Source organism: Aspergillus aculeatus, assembly GCF_001890905.1.
Source record: "Aspergillus aculeatus ATCC 16872 unplaced genomic scaffold ASPACscaffold_3, whole genome shotgun sequence".
Classification (NCBI taxonomy): domain Eukaryota; kingdom Fungi; phylum Ascomycota; class Eurotiomycetes; order Eurotiales; family Aspergillaceae; genus Aspergillus; species Aspergillus aculeatus.
In genome coordinates this window covers 568,138-591,774 of record NW_017962978.1, presented here as the reverse complement: position 1 = coordinate 591,774, position 23,637 = coordinate 568,138, and the positions used below count along the sequence as shown (strand labels likewise).

Below are 23,637 nucleotides of genomic sequence, written 5' to 3'. Positions count from 1 at the left end.
AAACGCGATAGGAGTTGCACAGCGTCAAAATCAGTATCAAGCGTGCACGGCACGTAAGATGTACGAATGTTCCTTGCGATTGTCGCTGTCGTTGAAATGGCCTCGAGGATGTTATTGCAGAATGAAAGAAGATAAGGCCGGTGGCCAAGAGATCCGGGGCCGATGACGAATATCACGTGTAATACCGTATCAATACACCCCTCCCTCTCGCACCCCGTGAGCTTGTGAGGAGCTAATCCTAGAATAGAAAGTAACAGAGCGATACAGCGTTAGAGGGGCGTTATGGAAGTCCTGAGGCCGCCGATGAGCGCTGGTTGCTGGTTTCCCACCGCGGCTCATCGACTCTCAACTTCCTCTCCTCTTCCTCATCGTTCTTCTTCTCTTCACTCAATCTGGGACATTGGGCGCAACCAAGGTCGTCCATCGTGTTCCGCTCATCGTTTCTCTTCGAATAATACTCATCTATTGAGTGCTTCTCGGGAGCAGGAAACTGTGCATTGCAAACCGCGTCAAAGCTCATTGGCGCTTGGATATATTCATCGCGACAGCCAGGGACTTCTGGTTCGCCAATTGAGAGCTGCGCGCATTGCGGCCGTCTCCAGTCAGACCTGCCCTACGCCCCCCTCCCCCGGTGCCTGCCATTGACTGGCCGGTAAGCCTATTACCTTTTCCCTTACATCGCCTCCCCCCTACCCATTTCAGCGTCCTCGTTTCTTGCATTTCAGTCCAATCGCTGTCGCGCTTTGGCTTGCTTTTCTTGTTGGTATCTTTTGTCGCCCAGCTGCGCAACGTGCCACTGCCCCCCCCCTCAATCCTGTCTGACCCACGGTTACTTCCGTGTTGTATTACCCGCGTCACATTCCGCCCGCCCTGTTGACCTTCTCCCGCGTCCATGAATGCGCGTGCTGCAAAGAGACTTAGGCTTTTCAGCTTGCTGACTTTACTATCGCCTTTAGTTTGACAGCTCTAACGTCATTCCAGCATTATTTCTGGAAGACCTAGATTGGGGCTTCTCCAATTATAGCAAGACGAAAAAGAAAAGGAACGAAGCCCAAGATCAGTTGTGTATGTTTCCAGGACCTCCCGCAAGCTTGCCCTTACTTCATTGGCCCTCGAATCAGGTTGTCCCATTCAGCCCATTGCAGCCACTCTTTAGACCAGCAATAATAATAGAGCAATAACAAACAGAGCCATCTTTCAGACCGTGTCTCGTCATCGCAGTCGGAATAACAGATCCTACCAGGCCGTGTTCAGAACGCTAAGGCACACACGCACTATCGCGGAAGCGCTGCCAATCCCCCACACGCGTTGTCACAGTCATCCTTCCCCGTTCAGGCTGTTGTGAAGCGAATCGCTGCCCAGCCAGACACACCTTCAGTACCCTTGGCGCGGCTGTATCATAACGTCCAAGATCGAGAACCCACCACGCCCTGTACGCAGCTCTGACGTGGTTTGCCAACAGAGCAATAGAGACAGCCCTTCCATCCTAAATCCAGTATCTCTGCACGTTCTCCCGACAGCTAAAAATCATGTCGTCGACCTCCCCCTCGAAGGAACCGGAGGTGGAACCGGAAGTTCAATCGGGTGAAGACCAGGAACAAATGGACAAAGACCAACAAGACTCCCAGGCGCAAGGTCAGGGAGAGTTCGAAGTAAAGGAGCAGGACAGATGGCTACCAATTGCAAATGGTTAGTTGCGTTCCCTTGCAGCTTGTCGCTTCGTCCTGATTTGTGCGTACCTTACCTTCACCTGCTGGTCAACCGCCTTTTGCCCTACTATGATTGCTCGTGCCTCTCCACCGCCTAGGAGGCTGATTCGGTCAATCGTCACCATTCCTTGCTATCCTATTCATCTACCTGCCATCATCTATTTCGGGGATTGATAACCACAAGCCTTTCGGTTCATGTCCCTATTTGTCGTCTGCTACCACTACCAGCATTCATCCGATTGGGCAGACATGTCTACAGTATGCTATAGCATGCTGGGTGCATTATGCCCATATCCACCTCTTCGTTGTTACTACCACTGCATGCCTGTATAGATTACTGACATTGCCTGTGAAGTGGCTCGCATCATGAAACTAGCTCTACCTGAGAATGCGAAGATTGCGAAGGAGGCCAAGGAGTGTATGCAGGAATGTGTGAGCGAATTCATCTCGTTCATCACCAGTGAAGGTCTGTACAGTCAATATCGTCTCATTACCAGCACTGAAGACTGACTGTCGAGCCTTTTGCGTAGCTTCCGACAAATGTCAGCAGGAGAAGCGTAAAACCGTCAACGGAGAGGATATCCTTTTCGCCATGACCTCACTCGGCTTCGAAAACTACGCAGAGGCACTGAAGATCTACCTATCAAAATACCGCGAGGTAAGACTTGTGCAACGCATCTAGCCACTTTGCCCTCGCCCCAACTGGCGATAGCGTGGTTTGCTTAAAGAGAACACTACTGATCTAATCTGCAGACCCAATCCGCGAGAGGAGAGCATCAGAACCGTCCGACCAGCAGTGGGTACAACGCCGGCGGCCCCGTTGGAGGCCCTCCCGGCGCCGGTCCATCCGGACGGCCAGTTGCACCGACGGGTCCGGGGGCCTTCCCTGATACCACGGATGCTGCCAATAACATCATCAACCCAAGCTTGGACCCCTCTGAGCAGGATGCTTCCGCCTACGGCTACCCTCCCATGGTCGGCCAAGCCCACAACGGCACTGGCGGTGATTCCTACTAGAGTAAGCGTCTATGTGCAGGAGAACCATTCCAACTGACGCAGTGCAATCATAATTGGTTCCAAGGCCATCAACCATATCCCCACGGATGATCTACACACTGTGTCCCAAAATGCACAAAGGAGTCCAAGACTGGTTTCACCGTGTATCCAGCCCCTGAGGGCTCACAGTAACAGACACGGTCCCTTGCTACAAACGTTTCAAAATACACTTCCGGTCCCTACTCCCTTGACAACATAAAGTCCCCCCAAGCGGTGCGGCACGAGCATTATGGGGATTTGTTTACTCACGGAACTTGTGACGGACGGAGAGTGGGTGAGATTTTTAACTTAGCGATCCGACAGATTCAGATCTCAGTTTACGGGTGGCGCGCTTATCTTGGCTTTTCACCGGTTGTTTCTTCTGTTACATGAGCTGCGGCTTCTCACTTCCCTGATTTCTCTGGGCACATCAACTGCCTTTTATTGTATTACCCGCTCCGATTCCCAGTTTTTCCTTTCCTTGTTTCGTTAGGAGACTCACCCTGTCTCCTCAATCAGTGTAAAAGAGGCTGTTTTGCATGACCCGGTAGGTCCGGGTATGCTGGTCCCTTCGATCTGGGATCATTTGTATTTATCTGTCTTCGTCGAGTTGTCTCGTCTACACCTATATTCATCTGCTATTCTTAGCTTATTTGTCTGGGCATATGCTTTCGGGCGGTGGATCTTAGTGTTGGCAGATAGAATCAAGCTTGGACATTGCTGTCCTTTAGCGCTTTCGCGGCACAGCAAGCTGATTGGGGCTAAATTTTGGTATACTGATTTATGACAATTCCATGTTAGGGAAGCTATGCATGATAAATGCAAAAAGATCATCGATATTTCCCGACATCGATGGTGCTAAATATCAATGAAAAGCCGGAACAGAGCAATGAGGGTCATCAAGTCATTATCGTTCGCGCACAGTCCATGTTCTCAAGGAAAATCCGGGTAGCTTCAAGACCAATGATATGTGGCAATGACAAGTACGCCATAAATGCAAGTGCAATGCAAATGTCAGCCGTGCATCCAGCCTCCGTCATGCAAGAGATCCGACAGTGGTGTCTCCTGCCAGTAAATTTGACGCCACTCATCTTCCAATTCAGGAAGACCTTCCATGGCCATCGGAAGGACGGGTTGGTCCATGTCTGCGAAAGAGAACAGCTGCCGCCAATCGAGAGATTCGCGGGGGGCGTCCAGAGTCTCTACCGGAGCCATGTTTGCGGCTGGCATCCAGTGATCGATCGCGTGATTCTGTTGAAGGCCCGCAGAGGTAGTGGGGTTTGGAATGTGTGTCGACTCTGGAGTCGGAACTTCGTAGGAAACAGGCTGTTCCTCCTGCTGTTGTGGAGTGTGTGTAGCTATTGTGCTTGTGGAAGAGCTAGAGGATGAAGTATGGGCCACAATCTTTTCCCGTTCTGGGGAACTTCTGAAACCACGGGGTCTTTCAGTTGTAGCCAAGCGAAGATCCTCCTGAAGGCGCTTGGAATCTTCGAACAACCGTAAGATAGTGGTGGCATGGGACCAGTATCCTGCCAGTTCACGAAGTGAATAAGAAGCTGAATCAAAGCGACGAAGGGCATTAATCGCTAGGACAGGATTTGAGAAGCGAAGCTCCACTCGCACTTGTATCATTGCCGTGAAAAGGGTATGGACAGCGGAGTACCAGAGAATCTTCAAGCGATCATGGAGACGAAGTTCTTCGAAAATCGAGGCTATGACACCTGCAGCTGCGCTACAGATCTCAGCATCGTGTGGTCCGTAGTCATCCGAATATGCAGAGGCTCTTGGATGGGGTCGATGTAGTAAAATGAGGAAGTTGTTATAGGTCAAATGAAGCATAGCAGACCATGGATCCACGTCAGATGCTCGTAAGCGTAATTTGTCTGGAAGCTTCAAGGACCAATTAGCTAGGCTCTCGTCGGCTTCTTGCAACACCGCTTTGCGACGCTCTGGGTTGACTCTCAGTCCGAAACGATTGCGAACAATGTAAGATATCATTGTGCAGAGTTCCGAAAAATGAATCACAAAGTCTGTCTGAACCCCAGGTCCACATCCTTGGAAGTCTGAAAGTGTTAACGAAGACACATCTGAGTCCTCAAGATTACTAGAGGAGACTGTCAGTCACGGACATCAAGTGTAAGACATCTGGACCACTTACATAGCTTGTGGGCGTCCATATGAGAGAGATACCATGACATCGAATTGGACTAGAATATGCCAAAGCCTCCTCCACATACGGCGGTCTCGAGGAACAAATCGGCTTGACACAGGATTTCGATGCATTCCTAGTCCTGTGGCAATCCTAGCAGCTACGCCAACCCAGTAATGAGCGTTAGCTGAGACATCATCGTCAGGGCTATCAGAGTGCCAAGTCAAAAGTAGAGCGGCCTGAATCATGATGTCGCGGTTTCGCTCGACACGACTGTCGAATAACCATTTAGCTCGTCGGAAGAAGATCTCTTTCAGTGCATCACGCTCGACCTTTTGCCGAGCTACGTGTGCTCCGACTAGAAGTATTGCTTGTAGAAGCAGGATTGGCGGCGGGTCGGCAGGGTCCCGATTCCGGTACTGTGTCATGAAGAGATCCTCATCGATGATGGGATACCCTGGGTTGACGTGGTCAAAGTAAGCCTGAACCAGTTCATCTGCCAGAGCCGGTTCAGGTAAGGTGAGAGCATCCATCAAAAGTTGATCGTGGCCTGTTCTCAGTTGGCGCCGAGGTATTTCGTTTCCAGCAAAGTGGTACACGTCGTCGACTTCGTCTCGCTGTTGGCGGATCAAAAACGACATGTTGGACAGCTCGTGACCGACATAGATCGCTCGCACACCCCGACGGATTTCTCGACTGCCTGATTCTTCCTCGTCGATCAGTTTCACCAATCGTCTTTCCAAATCCGCATGCGAGTCCTGTTCTATGGAGATCTCCGATTCCGTTGGGCGATGGTATGTCTGGGCATCGGAAGTTGGTGAAGAACTGTGATGCTGTTGTTGGTGATCAACATGGTCATTGGTTGTACGATGGAGCGCATGGACATTGGCGAGGGAAGTGGCAGCTGCCACAACGTCCGGTTGAACGTTGCGGAAGGCAGTTGTGAAAGCATTTGGCGGAGCAGCAGGAGTAGCAAGATTTGATGGCTTGTGCGTAGGTTCAAAAGCAGGAGGTGGACGGCAGCGAATAGGTACAGGGTTCAAGATTGAGCGTGTAGCTAAGCGTTTCTTTTTCTCATGAATGCGGCAGTCTGACTTTCCCGCGGAGCGGCAATTGGAGCAAGGCAACCCGACGAGCCGAGCATCACAGCGAACTTTGCGCCGATGACAGTGAATGCAGGCGGCAGAGCCTGGCGCAGACAGACATTGATGAGAATCCAACTATTTAAGAAGTGCAGATGATGAGCCAGGACGAGTACATACCTGACTTGCGCTTAGTCACGCCATTCCCGGTGGGTGGACTGCTATGCGCTGCGGAGGACATAGCCGAAGCATCGATATAGATTCCAGGTCCGGAGACTCGTTACTTCGTCATGCATAACCAGATGCACGAGAGCAGGAGACGGCGATTATGGCATGATTCAGTCTTCGTGGTTAAGGCTATGAGAAATCAAGGAACCAAGGAGAGGATTAAATGAGTGGTGAAGAGAGGAGAGAGGGAGAGGTGGAAAAGGAAGAGGACAAGAGGGAGACACGCCGACAACAAGCGGGAAAGCGAGAGAGTGCAAGTGGAATGTGGGGCAGGAACGAGGCCGGGTCTGGGGGAGTCACGTGGCACGTGCGGAGAAAAAGCCACGGCTGGTGCCTTAAAACTGTATGTAGTTTCCAGAATCCGCATGGAATATTGGGCGGGGTGAGATCAGATTGAACTTCCTTGGCCCATTCTGCTGGTCAAGAGAAGAATGGGATTTATTCCCATCCTCCCCCTTGTCTAGACGCAACATGTTGGTCCAGGAAGATGGCTTTCTTCCGGTGACTGTGGAAGGAATCAAGCCGACCCACCTGGATAACCTTAGTGTCAAATTTGAGTGACTCCCTTATCAAGCAGCCCTATCAACTGTGTGTGACTGGCTCACTGCCTGGACCAAATGGGCCCTTATCAATTCAGTCCACCCTCAACAAATGCTTCTTTCAACAAACTGATACGATGAAATAAATCATACTCTAGCCATGCATCTCTATTGCTCTAATTAAGCTCATTCTAACCGTAAATAAAGCGTTTCCAATTGTTTGCAAATTGCTGAACTCCTTGTTCCAAAGCCCAACCACGAAGCTCGCAAATCTGCCGGCTGATCTGCTCCAATAGCTCGTCCATCTGTGGTCCGGCGGTGTGCAAGTCGCTTTCAATGAGGATTCTATCGTCGGGCAGAGCCTTGATAACGTCCACTACCTTCTGAGATGAAGGGTTGCTGAAATTAATGACCGCGGAAAACGAGAAGTAGACGACGGAGGGATTCGATGGATGCAAAAATTGCTTCAACGGGTCTACAGGTCCCGAATAAGAGTGCATGCAGATCCGGGGTGGGAAAGGAAGCGGTCGCTCGTTTGCTTGCGCCGAGTCCGATTGCTTCTGATTTTCTTCATCACTCTCAGCAGAGAAATTCCATTCATTCTGCCGACGATGCCTCTCGCTCCGTGATACCTGTTTCTTTTCATGACCAGACCAAAGCTTCTTGAGCAGATCAAAGACCGCCCCATGTGCTTGAACACTATGCACAGAGACCGGTCGACCTAGCTCCCCAGCAAGACGTAACTGCGCTTCAAGGACAGCCTTCTGGTGGCTCAGCTGCACCCGATGAGGGCTGAGAGTCCTGCCCTCACGTGAACCGGGCGTCACTGTCTCGTCCCGATTCTGCTGGTCGTCTTGGGTCCACGCATTGGGCAGCCGAAATGCGCGATCAAGGCCGATTTCGCCCACAAGGGAGCTGGAATAAGCCCTCAGTCGTGAGCGCGTCTCTGCAATCAGCTGCGAGAGCGGCTTGGGGTCCGGCAAGGAGGCGATAAATTCATCTTCCGGTGCCGGCGTAAGGACTTTCTTGTAGTGTTGTGCCTTTCGATCGTCCCGCGGAGAACCGTCAGGTTCTGCAGAGTCTGTAACGTCGTCGAGAATCTGGTGCGAGAACCACGGATGCCAGCCAAAGCATGGCAGCACAGGCGGTGGTTTTGTGCCTGTCGGATCATTTTCATTTTGGCTCAATGACATCGCAGTCTCGAGGACCAAATCTTGATCTTCTCCCCGGGTAGCCATGACCGTCAGGGTCGTTGCTTTCATTTGTGGAATCGTCTGAATTGACGACATCGTGTCGGTGGGATGGCAATGAGCGTCGTAAACACCCAAGTGCCATGGAAACTCGTCATTGTGCTTCGTGTCTGACATTTAGACAATAAGATGGCGAAGGTGGCGAGTAGTAGGTAGAGAGACCGGGGAAGACGGAAATCGGAGATGATGGGCGGTATTTGCAGTACGAGGATGAGGAGGTTGTAGTGACGTAACAGAATCGAGTTCATCAGAACCAGAACATGTAGCGCACTAGCTACTGCTATACTTCATGTATTTGCTAGGATTTGATAATTTAGGTCCTTTCTTAAATCTTCCCCTGATATATGTAAGCCTACAATTACAGGCTATGGGCCGATTGCCACAGCAGTGCTGTGTGAGGTGTCAAAATCTTCCATGCCTGGGGCAGCCGGTATCACATGCACTTCTCCGCAATCTCGGGGAATTTGGCTATCCCGAAGTAGAAATCCACCAGAAGATCCATCCATCCGTTGTATAACCATCTGCTTTTCGATTCAGATCATGGTGACAAGACTGAAAGGTCGCTTCTGGCCTTGCTTCGAATACAGTGCTGGTCCCTATACATCTCATTCATCTCATTCCAAGAACCAGATTCACCCAAATCAAGCACAAGACTGTTTCCAACCGTCTTCATGTCTACCTCTTTGTCCGTTCTCCTCACACTTCCCTTCTTAGCCATCATCTCGATCCCTCTCGTCATCTCCGCCTGGATCACGATCAGCCTCTCGCTGCTAGCGCTCGTCCTCAGACTTCTCATCATCTACCTGGAGCTATGCTTCGCAATCATTGCCAACTTTTTCGTGATCTCGACAGCAACAAACATCTCGTTGCTGAATCTATCTGCGTCGGAGCCCTCGACGCCCGCCTCTTCGACCCCCAAAAGACTCTCCATAGACCATGGCGCAACGAGACCTCCACCACCCACCTTGACGTCTCATCAGCACCAACATCATCATACCTACAATCATCACAGCCATCACCTGGCACACTCACTTGCACATACCCAGAGCAAGAAACGTCCTAACCACGCTACCCGGACCAACAGCGCCTCCACCTCCTCCGACGACCAACAAGACAACAACATCCCGCCCACCCGCCTGTGCAAGGAACCCTCCCAACGCAACGGACACGCCCCTGCCTCTACAGCAGCAGCAGCGGGCCTCCTAGGCCTCATCAGCGGCGACTCCGGCCGAGACTTCGAAGGTCTCGGCGGCTGGCGGACACCACCACCACCCAGTACCTCCAGATACCACCATATCTCAGGCACGCACTCCCCAACAACAACTCCAAACGGCCTCCTCGGAGATGACACCCATACCAACACAAACAGATCCGACGACCCCGACGGCGAAGACGAGCGAGCCTGGCTCTCCATTAACCAACGCCTCGAGCTCCCCTCGCAACCCCTAACCCTCCGCAGCAACAGCAGCACCTCGGAGCTCGTGGAACCATCATCATCATCATCATCTTTCTGGCGCCAACGACGCCCGTCGCAGGAGCAGCACCCACCACCGCCGCACCACGGTGGCCGACATCGCCGCCACCACCACCGCTCAGCAACCACCTCCTCGCTCCAAGTCTCCAAGCTATCGACCAGCTCGTTGTTCTTGTCCCTATCCAGTCGGCCGGAACCCGGCGTAGCAGCAGCAGCACAGCCCGAGGCCCCCCGCGGCCTCAGAGCTCTTTCTCCGTCCTCATCATCAACCATCCACCAGCTACCCTTTTTCCCGGAGACAGCACTCTCGGCTGGGAGCCACTCATCTAGTGCAGTTCTCGATGCCACCCCCGGACCGGGTGGTGGCGGTAGTGGTGGCGGCTACTTCGTCGCACGACCCAACGCGGCGAGCAGGGCTAGTTCCAACAGCAGCGGAACCGTGACCCCCGTCGAAGGAGGGCAGCGGTCCCCCCGGCCACCGGGCAAATCGATGGTGCACTATTCCACGGGCCTGCGGTACCGCCGGAGAAGTATTTCCGGACCGAACACGGGCGTTCAGTTTTTGCAGCCTTGAAGCTCTGGTCTGACGTCTTGTAGTAGGAGTGTTTGATATGTATAGCATTCAGGGTGACTATTAGGGTGACTACTCGGTCATAAAGGGTCCTACTCCATAGTCTTGGAGCCATTCGTTATTTTAGGTTGGATACATGGGAAAATTTGTGTCATATGTCCTAGTCAATTAGCCTGCGCACTCTACTAGTCTATCAACTTCGTGATTATGCATATATGAAAGCTTCTTTCACTTAAGCTTCAATCCGCCAAAACAAATCAGATTGTAACTGATGATGATCTTCTTTCTCATTATCCTTATCCCCAGATCATAGACATTGTATAGTGTAGTATAAGTTATAGTATATGGACAACAACAAAAAGATGGAATCAACAACGCTTCTGATCGATCAAGCACACCCACCGCTGCAAATGGATCCAAACTCCTTATGACTTCTTCACTCCAAGGGAAGCCCCACCAAAGCCGAGCAATCGCACACACGAACAACTAGAAAAGCTTACTCTCTTTTCGCCCTTTCCTTGCGTTCTACCTCTTCCATCTCAGCCAGGACCACCCGGTTGAACTCCTCCCACCCATCGAGGTAGACGTGATGCCCGGAGTTCTTGATGATTACCACCTTGGCAGAGCCATTGTCCGCCTCGCGCTCTTCCGGCGTCGCATTCCGGAGGGCCCGCTCCTTTTCCTCGTCTAACTTGGCTTTGGCGGCGATGCCACCCTTCACGTCCATCCAGTCGTGGTCTCCATACATGAACACCACGGGGAGGCCGATTTCGCGCTTGGCCGAGGGGGATTGTGACGAGGACGAGGGGACAGCAGCTTCAGATGCTGCGGCGGCCTTGGTAGAGTCCAGGAGGGTGGACGCGGGGGATGGGTTCTGCTCGATGTATTGCCGGCCGACACCCTGAATGCGACGGATCAACGGGCTGCGGGCGAATGCACCGGGCGCCAGGATGTAAGATAGAGCGTATTCACCACTACCACGGAGGCTGAAGATCGAGTAAGAGTAGTCGTGCAAGGCCTTGGCTTCGTCTGCCGGGAGATGGGAGAAGCGGCGAGAGGTCCACCCGGAGACCAGGCGCGGGCCGAGGGGTCCCGCCCACCGCACCAGACTGAAGGGAGAGATGTTGGCATCCCAGAGATAGGCGAACCATTTCGGAACCAATCGGCGAGGAGGGCGGTCTGGGGAATCGGGAGGAGCACCTCTGAGGAGAATGTTGTTGTCTCCCTTCTGGATTTCCCCGGGCGCGACCGAGGAGGCGGATTCGGCGATAGTGCGTTGATTCTGCGTGAGCTCGTTCGCTACCGTAGAGGATTCGGGCATTTCTGCCTTCACTGCGTAGGGGTCTTCGGGAATGCCCACGGGTGAGGCGAGAATCAGCTTGTTCAGACGGCCTGGGTATTTGAGAGCGTAGGCTACTGCCATGTAGCCTCCCAGACTGTGGCCCATGAGGGTGAAGCGGTCAATCTTGCGCTTGACGCGCCATTCTTCCAAGGCGTCCACAAACCACGCCTCTGCTTCTTTGATGGCCTCTTCTCGCTCCTTGGCTTTGATGCGGAACGGTGGGCGTGTACTGCGGCCCATGCCTAGGAGGTCCAGCGCGTGGAGCTGCCAGCCTTTCAGTCGGCTGAGGGGTTCAAAATTCTTGTAGAAGAAGCCCAGGCCGGCTCCATAGCCGTGAACCATGACCAAATGCTGGTCCACATCCTCACCCACACGCTCGACAGAAAACTCGTTCAAAGCTCGATTCTTGCCGCTGAGCTCCACCATGCTTGAGCGCCACCGTCGCGGGCCATACGGATCGTTGGTGGAATTGATAGTGACATCGCCCTCCTCAGTGTGATCGGCGGACTGAAGACTCCCCGATCCGCCGTTGGGGACTGTGCTGGTCTTTCCGGTTTGGAGGTGTGTCGGGGGTTGGTGCTGAAGATAGGGTAGGTAGGAGAGGACTTTGTGTTCGGTTGTGGCAGCCGGTAATGACGCCCACTGTAGGAATACAATTGCGGTTCAGTGACCCTTGCCACAAAGCTTAAACACTGAAAATCACTTTGGTTGCTGCGATGAGGAACCTACCCATTGGCTGAAGCCCTCCCGGTAGCCCAAAGGAAACCAACCGGAGGGTGCAGGGGTTGCGCTTGCTCCGAGAGCAGCATGAGGAGTGCCGTCCCTGCGTTGGGGGCCGGATTCACTGTACTCGTTCTTGGACGAGTTGATTTGTTCGGAAGCCATTGAGGATGTCGATTGCCTGAACGCGACAAGGGTAGGCGAAAAGTAGATGCGAGGGGTATTGCGGGGAGTCCAGGATTGCAACGTGGAGGCCTGGAGGGGAAGGCAAGAGAGCCGCACGGTATACACCTTGTCGCTCAGAGAGATGGAGTGACAGAGGAAATATATCTCTGTCACTCGCGCGTATATGTCGAAAAAAAGAGCGGAGGAGGAAAGATGACGGAAATATAGGTTGGCCAGGGGTGGCTGATGAGTGATGACAGGTGGAGGCAAAGAAAAGAAAATGGTTGAGGCGACGCCAAAGACCGATAATTCCGACTCGGATGGAGTTAAGCAGTTCGAGCCCGCAGAAGATGACGAGTAGAGTGAGTAGGCTGCTATAATAAGACCATTGTACGCGACTCAGCTAGTCAGGTACTAAAGGTAATCTTGATGGAAACTAATTCAGGTTTATCGAGAAGGGAAGTTGTTGAAGATGGAGAAAAAGATGGAGGAGGTGGTTGTGGTGGAGCCTCAACGGCCAACAATTTGGCAGATGACGATTAATGAATGGGTTGATTGATTGCTTGCTTGCTTCCCATTTCTTCCCAGTCTTACCCTCCCAGCCATCTCCATCTCCATATCTTCCCCTCCCTCCAGAACTCGGTCTTTCTCGTTCATGCGATGAGATAGAGTAGGGCCGCAAAGGCCATTTCATTTTCCTGTTTCTGTTTTTGGCACCTTTTCCTTTCATCTGATCCGCGCGCCTGAATCTCGCTGCCCTGTGCTGTACTGTACTTACTGTACTTCCACAAGGGATCCCCCGATCTTCCTCCCCATCTGCAGCTGGGTTATCTCCCTCTTGCATTTTACTGCGTGCTTCGAGGACGCCATGGCTTCCGCCAGCCTCGATCAACTTGTCAAAGGCTCTTCAGCGACACAATCGTCCGACTCGTCGACTTCTGCGGCCGCCCCATACAATGGGACTCCGACAGCCGATGATACCTCTTCCTCTTCCCCGCCACGCGCGGCCACGCCCGATGCATACTCGAACCTGCCTTCATCCCCACCCCAGATATACCTTAATCTTCTCATACTGGAAAGCTCTTTGCGAGCCCAATATCTAGCCCTGCGTGAACGTCGAAGGCAGAACACCTTTTTCCTGCTGTTGCTGGCCATCTGGATTACCTATTTCGCCTACGCGCTCTTCCTCCGGCCCCGCGAGGATGGCCGCGGGGTGGGCGGATCGGTCTACTGGGTGGTCGAGATGGGCGAGAAGGTCGCTCTACTCGGAGGCGTGGTCACTGCCTTGCTGGTCTGGGGTACAGGACAATGGGAACGCGGGGTGCGGTGGCCGCGGCGCTGGCTCGCCGTGGCCAACCGTGGCCTCCGCACCATGAATACCAAAATCATCGTCCTTCGAGGTCCCTGGTGGCAGGAGTTGCTCTCGTACATCTCTTTCCTCTTTCCGTTCATCGATCCCTTCTCCCCTTCTCCCGTCGGGGATTTCCACTATATCGAGCGCCCTGTGTCCGAGAAACGCGGTAGTCGGCAGCACTATCAGCAGTATTACGGGCAGGACACAGAGTCGGGCCTTGTGCAGGAAGATCTAAGCCCAGGAGGTGACTACATCCGATTGCTCCTCCTCCCCAAATCGTTCTCTCCCGAATTCCGCGAGAACTGGGACGATTACCGCACCGACTTTTGGGAAAAGGAGAACGAGCGGCGCGCTCAATTGCGTCAGAAACTGCTCCAGAAAGAGCGTCAGATCGCCCAGCAGGACCGCGGCTGGTTCTGGTGGCTTGGATCCGGTTGGAAGACCTCCCAGCGTCGCCGACTCGCCGCAGCAACGCTCGGCCGATCCGCAGAACCCGGGCTCCAAACCCGTCACCACCACCACTCCAGTAGCTCCTCGAAACACGGTCTGGAGGCCAAATCCCCCGCGCGACGGGGGGCCCGCTCCGAATCGCACTCCCGAACCCCGTCCCGCAGCACTACTCCTGTAGACACGGACGAGCGGCCACCATCGCGATCGTCGATTGGCGGCCGGCCGCGCCGTGGCAGCCTGAGCCCAATCTCCCACCTAGATCACGCGCAACATCACCAACACCAACAGCAGCAGCAGCGCAAGAAGAAAAGCACCAAACCAATCACTCGCGGCCTCTCGCCATTGACCCAGGCACAAACCCGCGAGGGTGTACTGCGCACTCCATCCTTTTCATCCGAAGATTCCTCCTCAATGAGAAGCAGTACTCCGGTTGATATAAAATGAAAGCCAATCCTCAAAAAAAAGTGTAAAGGAATATACTGCAAATAAAGCAAGGGTGTCAGGCTTAGTTCTCCAGCTGGAAAATCCCCAACCCCAATCGCACAACATGTTTGTTAAATTATACCCCGTGGGCCATCATCCTCCATTCTCCAGCGCCATACCTCCTATTGTCTTGATGTAGACTTTCTTCTTCCTGTGTGTGTGTGTGCGTGTGTATCCTCTCTTCTATTCTTCTTCTATTCTATCGCCATATTTCTTCCCTCTTCACCCCAACACCCCCTCTACTCTTCCTTTTAATACCCTGTTATATCTCTATGTCTTTGTATTCATGTTGCCATTTGGATATCAAGGAAGGATGATGGAATGATTGAAACCTTGAAAGTAGAGTGAGTGAATAAGTAAAAACTTTGGACTCTTGTTTATTGTCTCTCAGCAGATGAGATGAGAGAGGAAATGATATAAATAGTACGAAAGCTAGAAAAGGGGCTGGATATAGGTACGTGCATAGTAACGATTTTGAAGGCCCGTTGGTGTGGATTCCGGATATAGGCGCTGCGTTGTCTACTACTTTGACTTGGAATGCGTACCCGGAACTTCTTATACATTAAGGCGAATTCGTTTGAGGCTGGTGTGATCTATTATGTGGAGTGCTCGATTGAGAGAGAGGTAGGATACCACTGGGTAGACTATACACATGATCACATATAGCTGTATTATCAATTCGATGATACATAGACTACTTCAAATTCTCAGCAACACAGCCGTAGTTACCCCCGAAAACGCCAGATCTTTCTTAAAATGTCGATTATGTAGATCAGAGTCACCGTGTAACAAAAAAATACCATGCACATACAACCCTGCTTGATTTCGTGACAACAACAGAACACCCCAGATTCTATGCCGAAAAGATCCTAAAGCGAATAGCTCATTAAATTCTGTAAACAGTTTCATCATCCTCGAGGTACCTGTATTCGTTGTTAGAGATCTAGTCCTATGATTTAACAGTGAACCATAGGGGGTCAGCTGGGACTTACATCAATTCGTTTCTCTCGTTCATAGCCCGCAGGGCCTGCAGGGCCTCCGGACGCTGGAAGACGTGGCCCTCGCCAAGTGAGGGGGCACTGCGAATAGCGGTATTGACCGCGCCAATAAGCTCCTCCACGTCGGCAGTGTCTCCGTGGGTAAACAAGCGGGTGCCCATCAGCGGGCCCAGAGCCTGGCGGAAGACCGTCAGACGGGCAGGCTGGATAGGCTGAGACGAAAGACTGGCGGTCTGCGACTGCGAGGTGTCCGTCTGAGACTCGACCAGCTGCGACGCCGGACGGGACGATGCTACGGACATCTGAGACTGGCTTTGCGACTCGGGCTGAGTCCGGCTGGAGCGAAGCCGCTGGCCACGGGGACTGGAGTTGTACAGGCCATCGCCATCCTCAGACACGTTGTCTCCCTCCGCATCCATCTCGGTGTCCTCGGTTATGGTCGAGACACCATTGGCACCGCGAGTTCTGATCCCGCCCCGTCTGGTAGATCGGGGGGTCGCGCTTGCAGTCTGTGCAGGGGTATCTTCATCCCCCTCAGAATCGGAATCGTCGCTTTCCGAGTCCTCGTCAAAAGTAGTGACCTTTCTCCTCTTCCGGCGCTCGTCTTCAAGCACTTCCTTGAACATGGCAAATCGCAGGATCGATTCTGCGACCTTGGCATCGCGTTCTTCCACTCTGTTCGAGAGGCGCGATTTGGCATGGGCTGTGGACAAACGAATAAGGGTTTCGAGAGTACGAGCGGTGATGGGAGACGTTCTGCGCTGGTTGCCGGCCAAATCGTCGTTTCTCAGCGCCGAGTAAGTCGACACAATGTGGTCGGCAGCTCCCTTGGTCAACACGGGCTTGACACGAGTCTTCGCGTATTGAACATACTTCTTGATGAAGGGAATGCTCAGGATCTCGACGTTCTTGTTCTTGCTCCGCTGGTTGGCCATGCCAGCATGTAGCATGACATTGAATTTCTCGTAGACATCAGTGGGATGGTTTGAATCCTGGTTGTCCTCTAGACCGACACCAAGGGTCTGATGCTGTTGTTCACGAACCGGTGCACCCTCCTCAGCGCCAGGCTGGCGGTAGCGGTGCATACGAAGGACGTGCTCGGAAACCATTCGGTCCTTAGCGTCTTCGATGTCGTCCGTCACAACAAAAAGCAAATCAAAACGCGACAAGAGAGAATCGGGCAAAGCGATGTTCTTATGTGGGTCCTTGTGAGGGTCGTATTGACCGTAGATAGGATTAGCGGCAGCCAGGACACTGCATCGAGCGTTCAGACTCGTATGGATACCAGCCTTTGCGATTGTGACTGTTTGCTGTTCCATCACTTCGTGAATAGCCACACGATCAACATCACTCATCTTGTCGAACTCGTCAATACAGACAACACCACGGTCACCAAGAACCATAGCACCGGCCTCAAGTCTGCGCTCACCAGTCTCCTTGTCAGAAGTGACAGCAGCAGTAAGACCGACTCCAGAAGATCCTCGACCCGTGGTTGCAATAGCAAGCGGTGCGGTATTCAGAACAAAGCGAAGGAGCTGTGATTTGGCAGTAGACGGATCACCGACCATGAGGATGTTGATATCACCACGCAAGTGAGTTCCATTGTCCAAATTCTTCTCCATGCCACCAAGCAGCATAAGCAAGATCGCCTTCTTGATGTAGTCATGGCCGTGAATACTGGGCGCGAGGGACTGAGATAGCAACTCAAACACGCTCTTCTTCTTAGCGACCTTGTTGATGTTTCGAATGTCGGTATCGGTGATGGTAGTTTGCGCGATGCCACCGCCTGATTTAGATGCCAGCTGGATGATGTTGTTGGCTAATACGAGCGTGCGAAAAGTGGCGGATGTGGAAGATGCGTTTCGGTTACCCAGAGTACGGTAAGTGCCGACAAGCTGAATTCTGTCTCCGGGTTTGGCTCGATCGACCAAGTCATCGTCCAAAATCACATCCACACTGCGCGGAAGTTGGCCAGCCGGTGCTCTTTCAGGCATTTCCTGAATCGAAATAGTCTGGTGGTCCATGTAGGTCGAGTAGCCGTATTCCGTGGTCAACTAAGAAAAATCGGACAATGTCAGAGTTGGTTCTCTAGCCACATTTCATGTTAAAACGTACTGGGTTCTTCTCATCGTCCTCTTGGGGGTAAACACTCATGCTAGTTGCTCCACTCGCAGTCATTGTCGCGTCGACATATTTCCTGGTGAGGAACTTCTTGGTGCGCTCACTCCAATGTACACTCTGAATAACTTTCGGTCGGACCAAGGAGCACTTAGTCACAATTCCCTCCAGCGAGATCATCCGGTTCAGATGTGAGGAGCCGAGGGTTCTGGGGTTGCAGGAAAATTCTCCAAAGGCGCCAACGAAGCCACAGTGATAATGCTAGACATTGTTAGTTCCTGCTGCGCAAGCGGTCCTCGAGATCGGACTTGCCATACCACATCGTCTGCAGTTTCTCTCGACGGCCGGTTGGGCAGTGTCTTAATGATATCTTTCAAGGCCCTCTCAAAGGCATCGGTGTATTCGTAGGGAGATGTGAGAAGACTGTAGTTTATCAGCCAATGTGATTCGGGTGAAGTAAAGGGGCGGGCGCATCCTACCCATCAGCCATCTCACGGCTATGTGCTCGGATCTCATCAATGCTGACCTACACCCGTAACACAATGATTAGAATAAGTCGTCTGAAGTATACAGATAACCACCACTCACTATTAACCGCCGTAGCCCTCTGTTCAGCATCAACAAGATATCGGCTCGATAACTAATTCCAAGTTAGACCCTTATCACCGCAAAGCATGGCATCTTGCTATGGTAGTCAGAGGCCAACAGACCTGCGTGCTCTAGCATCACCTGCAATGTCAAGTAATCAGTACGCTGTACGCCGAGAGGATCAAAGGTCATATTTGCTTACTTGGGTCGAGAAATTCGACGGCGGCACGCACACGATCCTGTGCGGCATCATCGAATTGTCCCTCCATGACAGACAGATTCTTGCTAATAACGAAAAGGGTATCTCAAAATAATCGAAGTGGAAATGAAGTAGCAAGAAAATGGGGGACCTCTATCTCTGGGGTCAAAATGCAAGCGCGGGGATGCGAATGGTGATTTTTGCTTGATCTTGATGGAAGGGTGGGTTGGCGGAGGAACCGTTCTTTCGGGTTCAAACGCGACATCTTAATCGGGTAATATTAGAGCGCGTCCAGCGACGGAACGCGTAAAAGTGTACCTTAAGTACGAGTTATGACTGTATTGCTGAGTCAGCTTCTGCGAGTTGCATAAACCACTAACTTGGGTAACTTAATCAACTAATCAACTAACTACCTACCCCGTACGTAACAGTTGATTCAAGATCTTCCTTCTCGTCTTTGTGCAAAGGACAAATCAGAAGGAGGTGACAATCATGTGAATACAATTATATAGAAAACGCTGAGCAGCAAAATCTTGTACAAGTCTGTATGAATAATATACAAGGAGAATGTTCTTATATGTACACCGTAATACCCCTATATCCTACACACCTGGCCTAAGTTAATGTCGGTCCTCTTCGCGGGGCTCTTGACCACTTGTTTCCTGAGACTTCCGACCGTCTTTCCCTTCGGGATTCCTCACTTCAACACTTTGCTGGGCTTCTTCATGAGCCTTCTTCTGGATCTCTTCCTGTGCCTTCTCAAGATTCTCTTCGTGGTCCTCTGGTGGACCCTCCTGGACTTCATCACGAGACTCTTGAATAACTCGGACTTGATCCTCCTCCTGGGGCTTTCCCGTATCCTGTTTGGGTCTCACTGGTCGAGCACTCCTCTGAGCCTTGGATAGGGTTTCGTCGTGATGATCTTCAAAGAAATCTTCCGACGGCAGAGGCTCAGCCCGAATCTCCACCGGCAACTCTTCCTGAAGCCTCGCTGGGACCTCACCAGAGGCTTCCTCTGGTGCCTCCTGCTGAGTTACCCCGGGATCCTTTTCCGGGCTTGTCCGTGTCGTTCCCATTTGAGCTTCCCGTTCGGTCTCCTCGTGATTGTCCTCGAGGAAGACTTCGGTGGAAAACTCATCTGGTTGCTCCTGGAAAAAGTCGTCGGATGGTAACTCATCTGGTTGCTTCTGGAAAAAGTCGTCGGATGGCAGCTCATCCGATTGCTCCTGGAAGAAGTCTTCGGTTGGGAAATCATCCGGAAGCTGCTTAGAGACCTCTTCAGAAGCTTCCTCTGAAGCATCTGCAGCAGCTTCTTCGTCGAGCTCATCTTCTTCGTAGATATCTTCCTCACGAACAGACTGGTTCCGTTCATCGTCCCCTAGCTCCTCTTTAGTACCTGTTGCCTTGCGTCTCTTGTTCAGGCGGGCTTCAACTTCGATGTCATACTCATCCGACTTCTCCAGTGTTCTCATAAAGAGGCTTCGGAACTCCTCAATATCCGGAATAGCCTCCTCAAAGTCTGCAGCTTCTTCGGCCTGCTCGTCACCTTCCGTAGCCGCCGTACCATCAGCAAGTTCCTCATCCACTGGCTCATGTTCTCTGGAGAAAGTCCTCGTGAGACCGCCTGCTCCCAGAATACCTCCTGTCCATACGAACTCATCACGCTCGTTAGCTGGAGTGTCGGTTCGCAGTGCGCGACCACGGAGCAGAACACCTTGGAACTTGTCACGAAGGTAAGGGATTTCGGCAACCGCATCGACTGTCTTCGGCGCAAGATCATATAGAGCTTGGATTTCCGCGGGTCCATCGTTGACACTTCTTTCTCGGAACGCCTTTAAGGCAGCAGCCAGGTATACCATTGATACATAAGTAGGCTGCATGAAGTCTGGCTGAATCTTGCTCCAGTACCGTCGGCCTTCTCTACCAAGCAGGTGTGGAGGTTTGGGACGGCCTGTCTCCACAACATCGATGGTAGAGGGTACACCGTGCGGCTTGAGACCAAATCCTCGGCGCAGATACTTCCATCCAGGGAAGTTAGGCATGAATCGATGCTCGAACATGGTGAATGCCTCGAGTTGATCCGACGGCTCGGATGAGGATGCAAGCATCTGGATGTAAGTAGACCAGTTATAGGTGGTTAGAGCAAAACCTGCACTTTCGACTTCCAAGATGACTTGAGGTATTCTCCGAACCTCCGCTCGGTAAGCCAGAGAACGCATGAACAACGAAAGAGCCCGAGAAAGCATGAAGCGATGAGCAGACAGGATGGAGAAGCCCGCAGTCTCTGCTGCGTCGGCAATGGTCTCGTCCGCTTTATATTCACTGTGAGCTTCGGAGCTGACGACGAGCTCGTTGTGCAACGGAAGCGGTGCGCTGCCAGAATTGCTGGGACTGGACAACCATGCTTGAATATTCGGTCGACTAGCCATCTTGATGGCGCGTGGGAAAACTATGTTCCAATATTCTTCGACCATTTCAGGTTCATTGCCTCTAATATGAGCGAGCATCAGCGCTGTTAGTAGGCGAACTGGGGCTAACTCGAGAGCGTCATCGTCAGGTGATGTTCGTTGATTCTGGATGAACTCGTGGAATAATTCTCGAGCTCGCCCAGCAGCCCCGCGCCTTCCATAGGCATTCATCATGTGTTCGTAGTATGCGGTAGGGAACGCCTGTTTAGCGGACATTCTGCCAGCGCCCAGCACAGGAGCCTTTGTCGCCGTCTTATTAGTGTGGAACTCTGAGATGGTCTCCTTAAGGAACCTCTCTGCGTTTTCCAAGCGAGTATATGCGCCGGCAGCGCCACCACCACCAGCGGTGATTAATTGCAAATCTCGCCGCAGTTGACTCTTGAGAACAAGGAGCCTTGAAGCAAGACCAGCCTCTCCGAATCGCTCCTGGATCTCATTGAAAATCACATGTACCATATCTCGGTTCCTCTTCTTAACGTACCCATACAGAATAATTGCGTAGTGGAATTCGGTGGCATATACGCGATTGTTGCGATGAAGCTTTCTCAGGATGCGACGAGCATTTTCCGTTTGGCCAATGAGAACTAAACTCAGCATGAGAGCGGCATAGGTCATGCTATCTGGGAGCAAGGCGGCTTCATCCATGAGCGAGCGAATTCGAGAAATCGCCTCCAAGTCCATTCTGAAAGCGTAGTTCCACAGTAGGACGTTCCACATTCTGACACGCGAACCTGTAACGTCCAACCCAAGGCATGTCTGCGCAACCCACTCCGCCTCCTCAAACTCTTGGTTCTGGCAGTGCGCTTCCACAATAGTGTCGATCAAGGGAGCCGTTATCTGCACGTGATTCTGTTTTGCTAGCTCGAGCAAGTCACGGACACCCTGGACATCGCCCCGGTTGGCACAGAGACCCATCACAATACCGAAAGTATGCGAGCTCGGTTCCATGCCCTGGTCAAACATTTCCCGTAAGAGCTTGAAACATCCACTCAAGTCCTCAGCGTTGGCGTAGGCTGTAAGCAGAACATTCCAGCAGACTGTATTTGGGCGAAGACCGAATTCCTCAGGGATGCGATAGAATTGACGTAACGTTTCTCGCACGTTACCGACTCGTGCATGAACGTAAAGAAGAGGAGTCACCAGCCTTCGGCTTTGGGGCCTGCCATGGTGGGATACCATTTTGTCAAAAATATCATTGACGTTGTCAACGTCACCAACTTTGGAGAAAGCAACGAGCGCGTGCTTATAAGCGTCCAAAGTTGGCTTTCCATAAAAATGGGTGAATTCATCAAGAAAGTATAAAAGCCCAGCCGTGATCTCGAAGGAGGCAAGGCGCCTCACCAGATGGCCCAAAAGTTTTGCTGAAGGAGCATGGCCATCCATTCTCCAACGAAAGTTCCGATATATCACGATAGAGCGGACAAATATCTGTCGGTTCTCGGTTGTCCGAATTGTGTTGAGAAGGTTGATATAATGTGCAGGCTTGAGCATGTCAAGATTGTTGTATTTTTGCAAAACTAGCAAAATACCATCGACCGAAGATTGTTCGACGAATGCTTGGCTAGTACAAGCGTTGTCGAGCAGAAAGCGAGCAAGATCATGTAGCGATGTGCTCTCTGTCTGCTCTTGTATATAGTCTGCCAAGCCAGTCATGGGGTCCTCGAGAGTAGACATATTCAAATTCGAAACGATAGCGCTCCACGTTTGAGCGCGGTCATTCTCCGCGAATGATGACCCGAGGTCCCAGAATGCCTGCACCCAATCCCACTGCGAGGAACTCGCATAATGAACCAGAAGAAAAGCCCAACATTTCATGCCAATGCCGTAACGTATGGCTTCTGCACAGAGATCTTCCGCCTCTGGCAGCTTGTTGGTGGCTAGAGCTGATTTGACTATGTTCAAGTAGTCTTCTTCGGACCGTGACTCAAGAGGAATCCAATTTAACACTCTTCTAGCACGTTTATGATCCACATGCCTGTTTGAATCCCTAAGGAACGCTATGAGAGCCGCATTGACTTGTGTAGGATGACCAGCAGCGACATAACGAGACCATGCACCATCGTAGGCCTCATATTCCTCTAGAGTAGCGGGGTCGAGGAACCTATCAGAAGCTTTCTTCTTTGCTTTCAGACCAGGACTTTGAGCACTTTGCGCCGCGTCGAAAAAGTCCTCCTCTTCTTCAAGATCCTCAGCTTGTGATGTTTGAGTTCTCCCTGACTCATCTTCTCCAAGATCCTCAGCTTGCGATGTATCGGGTCTTCTTGTCCCCTCTTCTTCAAAATCCTCAGCTTGCGATGTATAGGTTCGCCTCGTCAAGCCAGGGGGCGTCCTTCTCCTTCGACGCGGGACAAGCCGTTTTTGAACACGATAGAGGCAGGAGGCTGCGAATTGCTGGGTCGGAAGCGGATACAAGAAATCGAGTACTGGGGGTGGCGTTCGTGTATCGTTGAGTTGCGGAGTGGCGTTCAAATCGTTCGGCACGGGTCTTTGCGGCGATTGGATGGTCGAATGGCCATGATAGAATTCCAAATTGGTCGCAGGGTATTGCACAAGACTGGTATAAAACGATCTTCGGCTTCGAATGGCACCATTTGAATCTCGAAAGAAACGTCGTCCCGCGTTTTCAAGACATCCCGCCGCTCGTTCCAGCATCACCTCGAAGAATTGCGGCGTCTAACCCTATTATCACCGGTGATTGACTGCTATACATAACAT

At 52.0% G+C, this 23,637-nt stretch overlaps 8 protein-coding genes across 8 annotated transcripts; 3 read left to right on the top strand and 5 right to left on the bottom strand.

Moving 5' to 3' along the window:
* Positions 1-1,529: 1,529 nt before the first annotated feature.
* On the top strand, positions 1,530-2,726 carry ASPACDRAFT_40080 (nuclear transcription factor Y subunit beta; the record flags this gene model as incomplete). The annotated part of the gene is made up of 4 exons (XM_020200695.1): positions 1,530-1,689; positions 2,065-2,175; positions 2,240-2,367; positions 2,463-2,726. The coding sequence occupies 4 exons, from the start codon at positions 1,530-1,532 to the stop codon at positions 2,724-2,726; spliced, it is 663 nt and encodes a 220-aa protein (XP_020059105.1).
* Positions 2,727-3,758: 1,032 nt separating this feature from the next.
* On the bottom strand, positions 3,759-6,230 carry ASPACDRAFT_1864396 (uncharacterized protein; the record flags this gene model as incomplete). Its single annotated transcript, XM_020197842.1, has 3 exons — positions 6,156-6,230; positions 4,903-6,082; positions 3,759-4,848 (listed from the first exon to the last, which is right to left on the bottom strand). Exons 1-3 carry the CDS (start codon positions 6,214-6,216, stop codon positions 3,759-3,761), a joined length of 2,331 nt encoding a protein of 776 aa, XP_020059104.1. The 5' UTR covers positions 6,217-6,230.
* A 609-nt stretch (positions 6,231-6,839) lies between these two features.
* ASPACDRAFT_113036 (TatD family hydrolase) lies at positions 6,840-8,374 on the bottom strand. Its single transcript, XM_020195693.1, has one exon. It carries the CDS (start codon positions 8,107-8,109, stop codon positions 6,934-6,936), a length of 1,176 nt encoding a protein of 391 aa, XP_020059103.1. The 5' UTR covers positions 8,110-8,374; the 3' UTR covers positions 6,840-6,933.
* A 126-nt stretch (positions 8,375-8,500) lies between these two features.
* On the top strand, positions 8,501-10,286 carry ASPACDRAFT_113035 (uncharacterized protein). Its single transcript, XM_020195692.1, has one exon. The coding sequence runs from the start codon at positions 8,664-8,666 to the stop codon at positions 10,038-10,040; it is 1,377 nt and encodes a 458-aa protein (XP_020059102.1). The 5' UTR covers positions 8,501-8,663; the 3' UTR covers positions 10,041-10,286.
* A 24-nt stretch (positions 10,287-10,310) lies between these two features.
* Positions 10,311-12,531, bottom strand: ASPACDRAFT_75873 (putative alpha/beta hydrolase). Its single transcript, XM_020204572.1, has 2 exons — positions 12,109-12,531; positions 10,311-12,021 (listed from the first exon to the last, which is right to left on the bottom strand). Exons 1-2 carry the CDS (start codon positions 12,262-12,264, stop codon positions 10,534-10,536), a joined length of 1,644 nt encoding a protein of 547 aa, XP_020059101.1. The 5' UTR covers positions 12,265-12,531; the 3' UTR covers positions 10,311-10,533.
* A 601-nt stretch (positions 12,532-13,132) lies between these two features.
* Positions 13,133-14,512, top strand: ASPACDRAFT_40075 (Spo7-like protein; the record flags this gene model as incomplete). The annotated part of the gene is made up of 1 exon (XM_020200694.1): positions 13,133-14,512. One exon carries the CDS (start codon positions 13,133-13,135, stop codon positions 14,510-14,512), a length of 1,380 nt encoding a protein of 459 aa, XP_020059100.1.
* A 605-nt stretch (positions 14,513-15,117) lies between these two features.
* Positions 15,118-18,669, bottom strand: ASPACDRAFT_113031 (MCM DNA helicase complex subunit MCM3). Its single transcript, XM_020195691.1, has 8 exons — positions 18,458-18,669; positions 18,378-18,396; positions 18,256-18,307; positions 18,147-18,193; positions 17,985-18,090; positions 17,665-17,928; positions 15,544-17,603; positions 15,118-15,474 (listed from the first exon to the last, which is right to left on the bottom strand). The coding sequence occupies exons 1-8, from the start codon at positions 18,522-18,524 to the stop codon at positions 15,438-15,440; spliced, it is 2,652 nt and encodes an 883-aa protein (XP_020059099.1). The 5' UTR covers positions 18,525-18,669; the 3' UTR covers positions 15,118-15,437.
* A 405-nt stretch (positions 18,670-19,074) lies between these two features.
* On the bottom strand, positions 19,075-23,574 carry ASPACDRAFT_57749 (putative translation regulator (Cya5); the record flags this gene model as incomplete). Its single annotated transcript, XM_020203281.1, has 1 exon — positions 19,075-23,574. The coding sequence occupies one exon, from the start codon at positions 23,572-23,574 to the stop codon at positions 19,075-19,077; it is 4,500 nt and encodes a 1,499-aa protein (XP_020059098.1).
* Positions 23,575-23,637: the final 63 nt, after the last annotated feature.

Bases quoted from the DNA above. Each gene is read 5' to 3' on its own strand.
- ASPACDRAFT_113036 (XM_020195693.1), bottom strand. From the start codon at position 8,109: ATGTCAGACACGAAGCACAATGACGAGTTTCCATGGCACTTGGGTGTT.
- ASPACDRAFT_113035 (XM_020195692.1), top strand. From the start codon at position 8,664: ATGTCTACCTCTTTGTCCGTTCTCCTCACACTTCCCTTCTTAGCCATC.
- ASPACDRAFT_75873 (XM_020204572.1), bottom strand. From the start codon at position 12,264: ATGGCTTCCGAACAAATCAACTCGTCCAAGAACGAGTACAGTGAATCC. The intron at 12,022-12,108 runs GTAGGTTCCTCA...GTATTCCTACAG, and splicing joins GGGAGGGCTTCAGCCAATGG to TGGGCGTCATTACCGGCTGC.
- ASPACDRAFT_113031 (XM_020195691.1), bottom strand. From the start codon at position 18,524: ATGGAGGGACAATTCGATGATGCCGCACAGGATCGTGTGCGTGCCGCC. The intron at 18,194-18,255 runs GTGAGTGGTGGT...TTACGGGTGTAG, and splicing joins GAGGGCTACGGCGGTTAATA to GTCAGCATTGATGAGATCCG. The intron at 18,091-18,146 runs GTAGGATGCGCC...GATAAACTACAG, and splicing joins AGCCGTGAGATGGCTGATGG to TCTTCTCACATCTCCCTACG.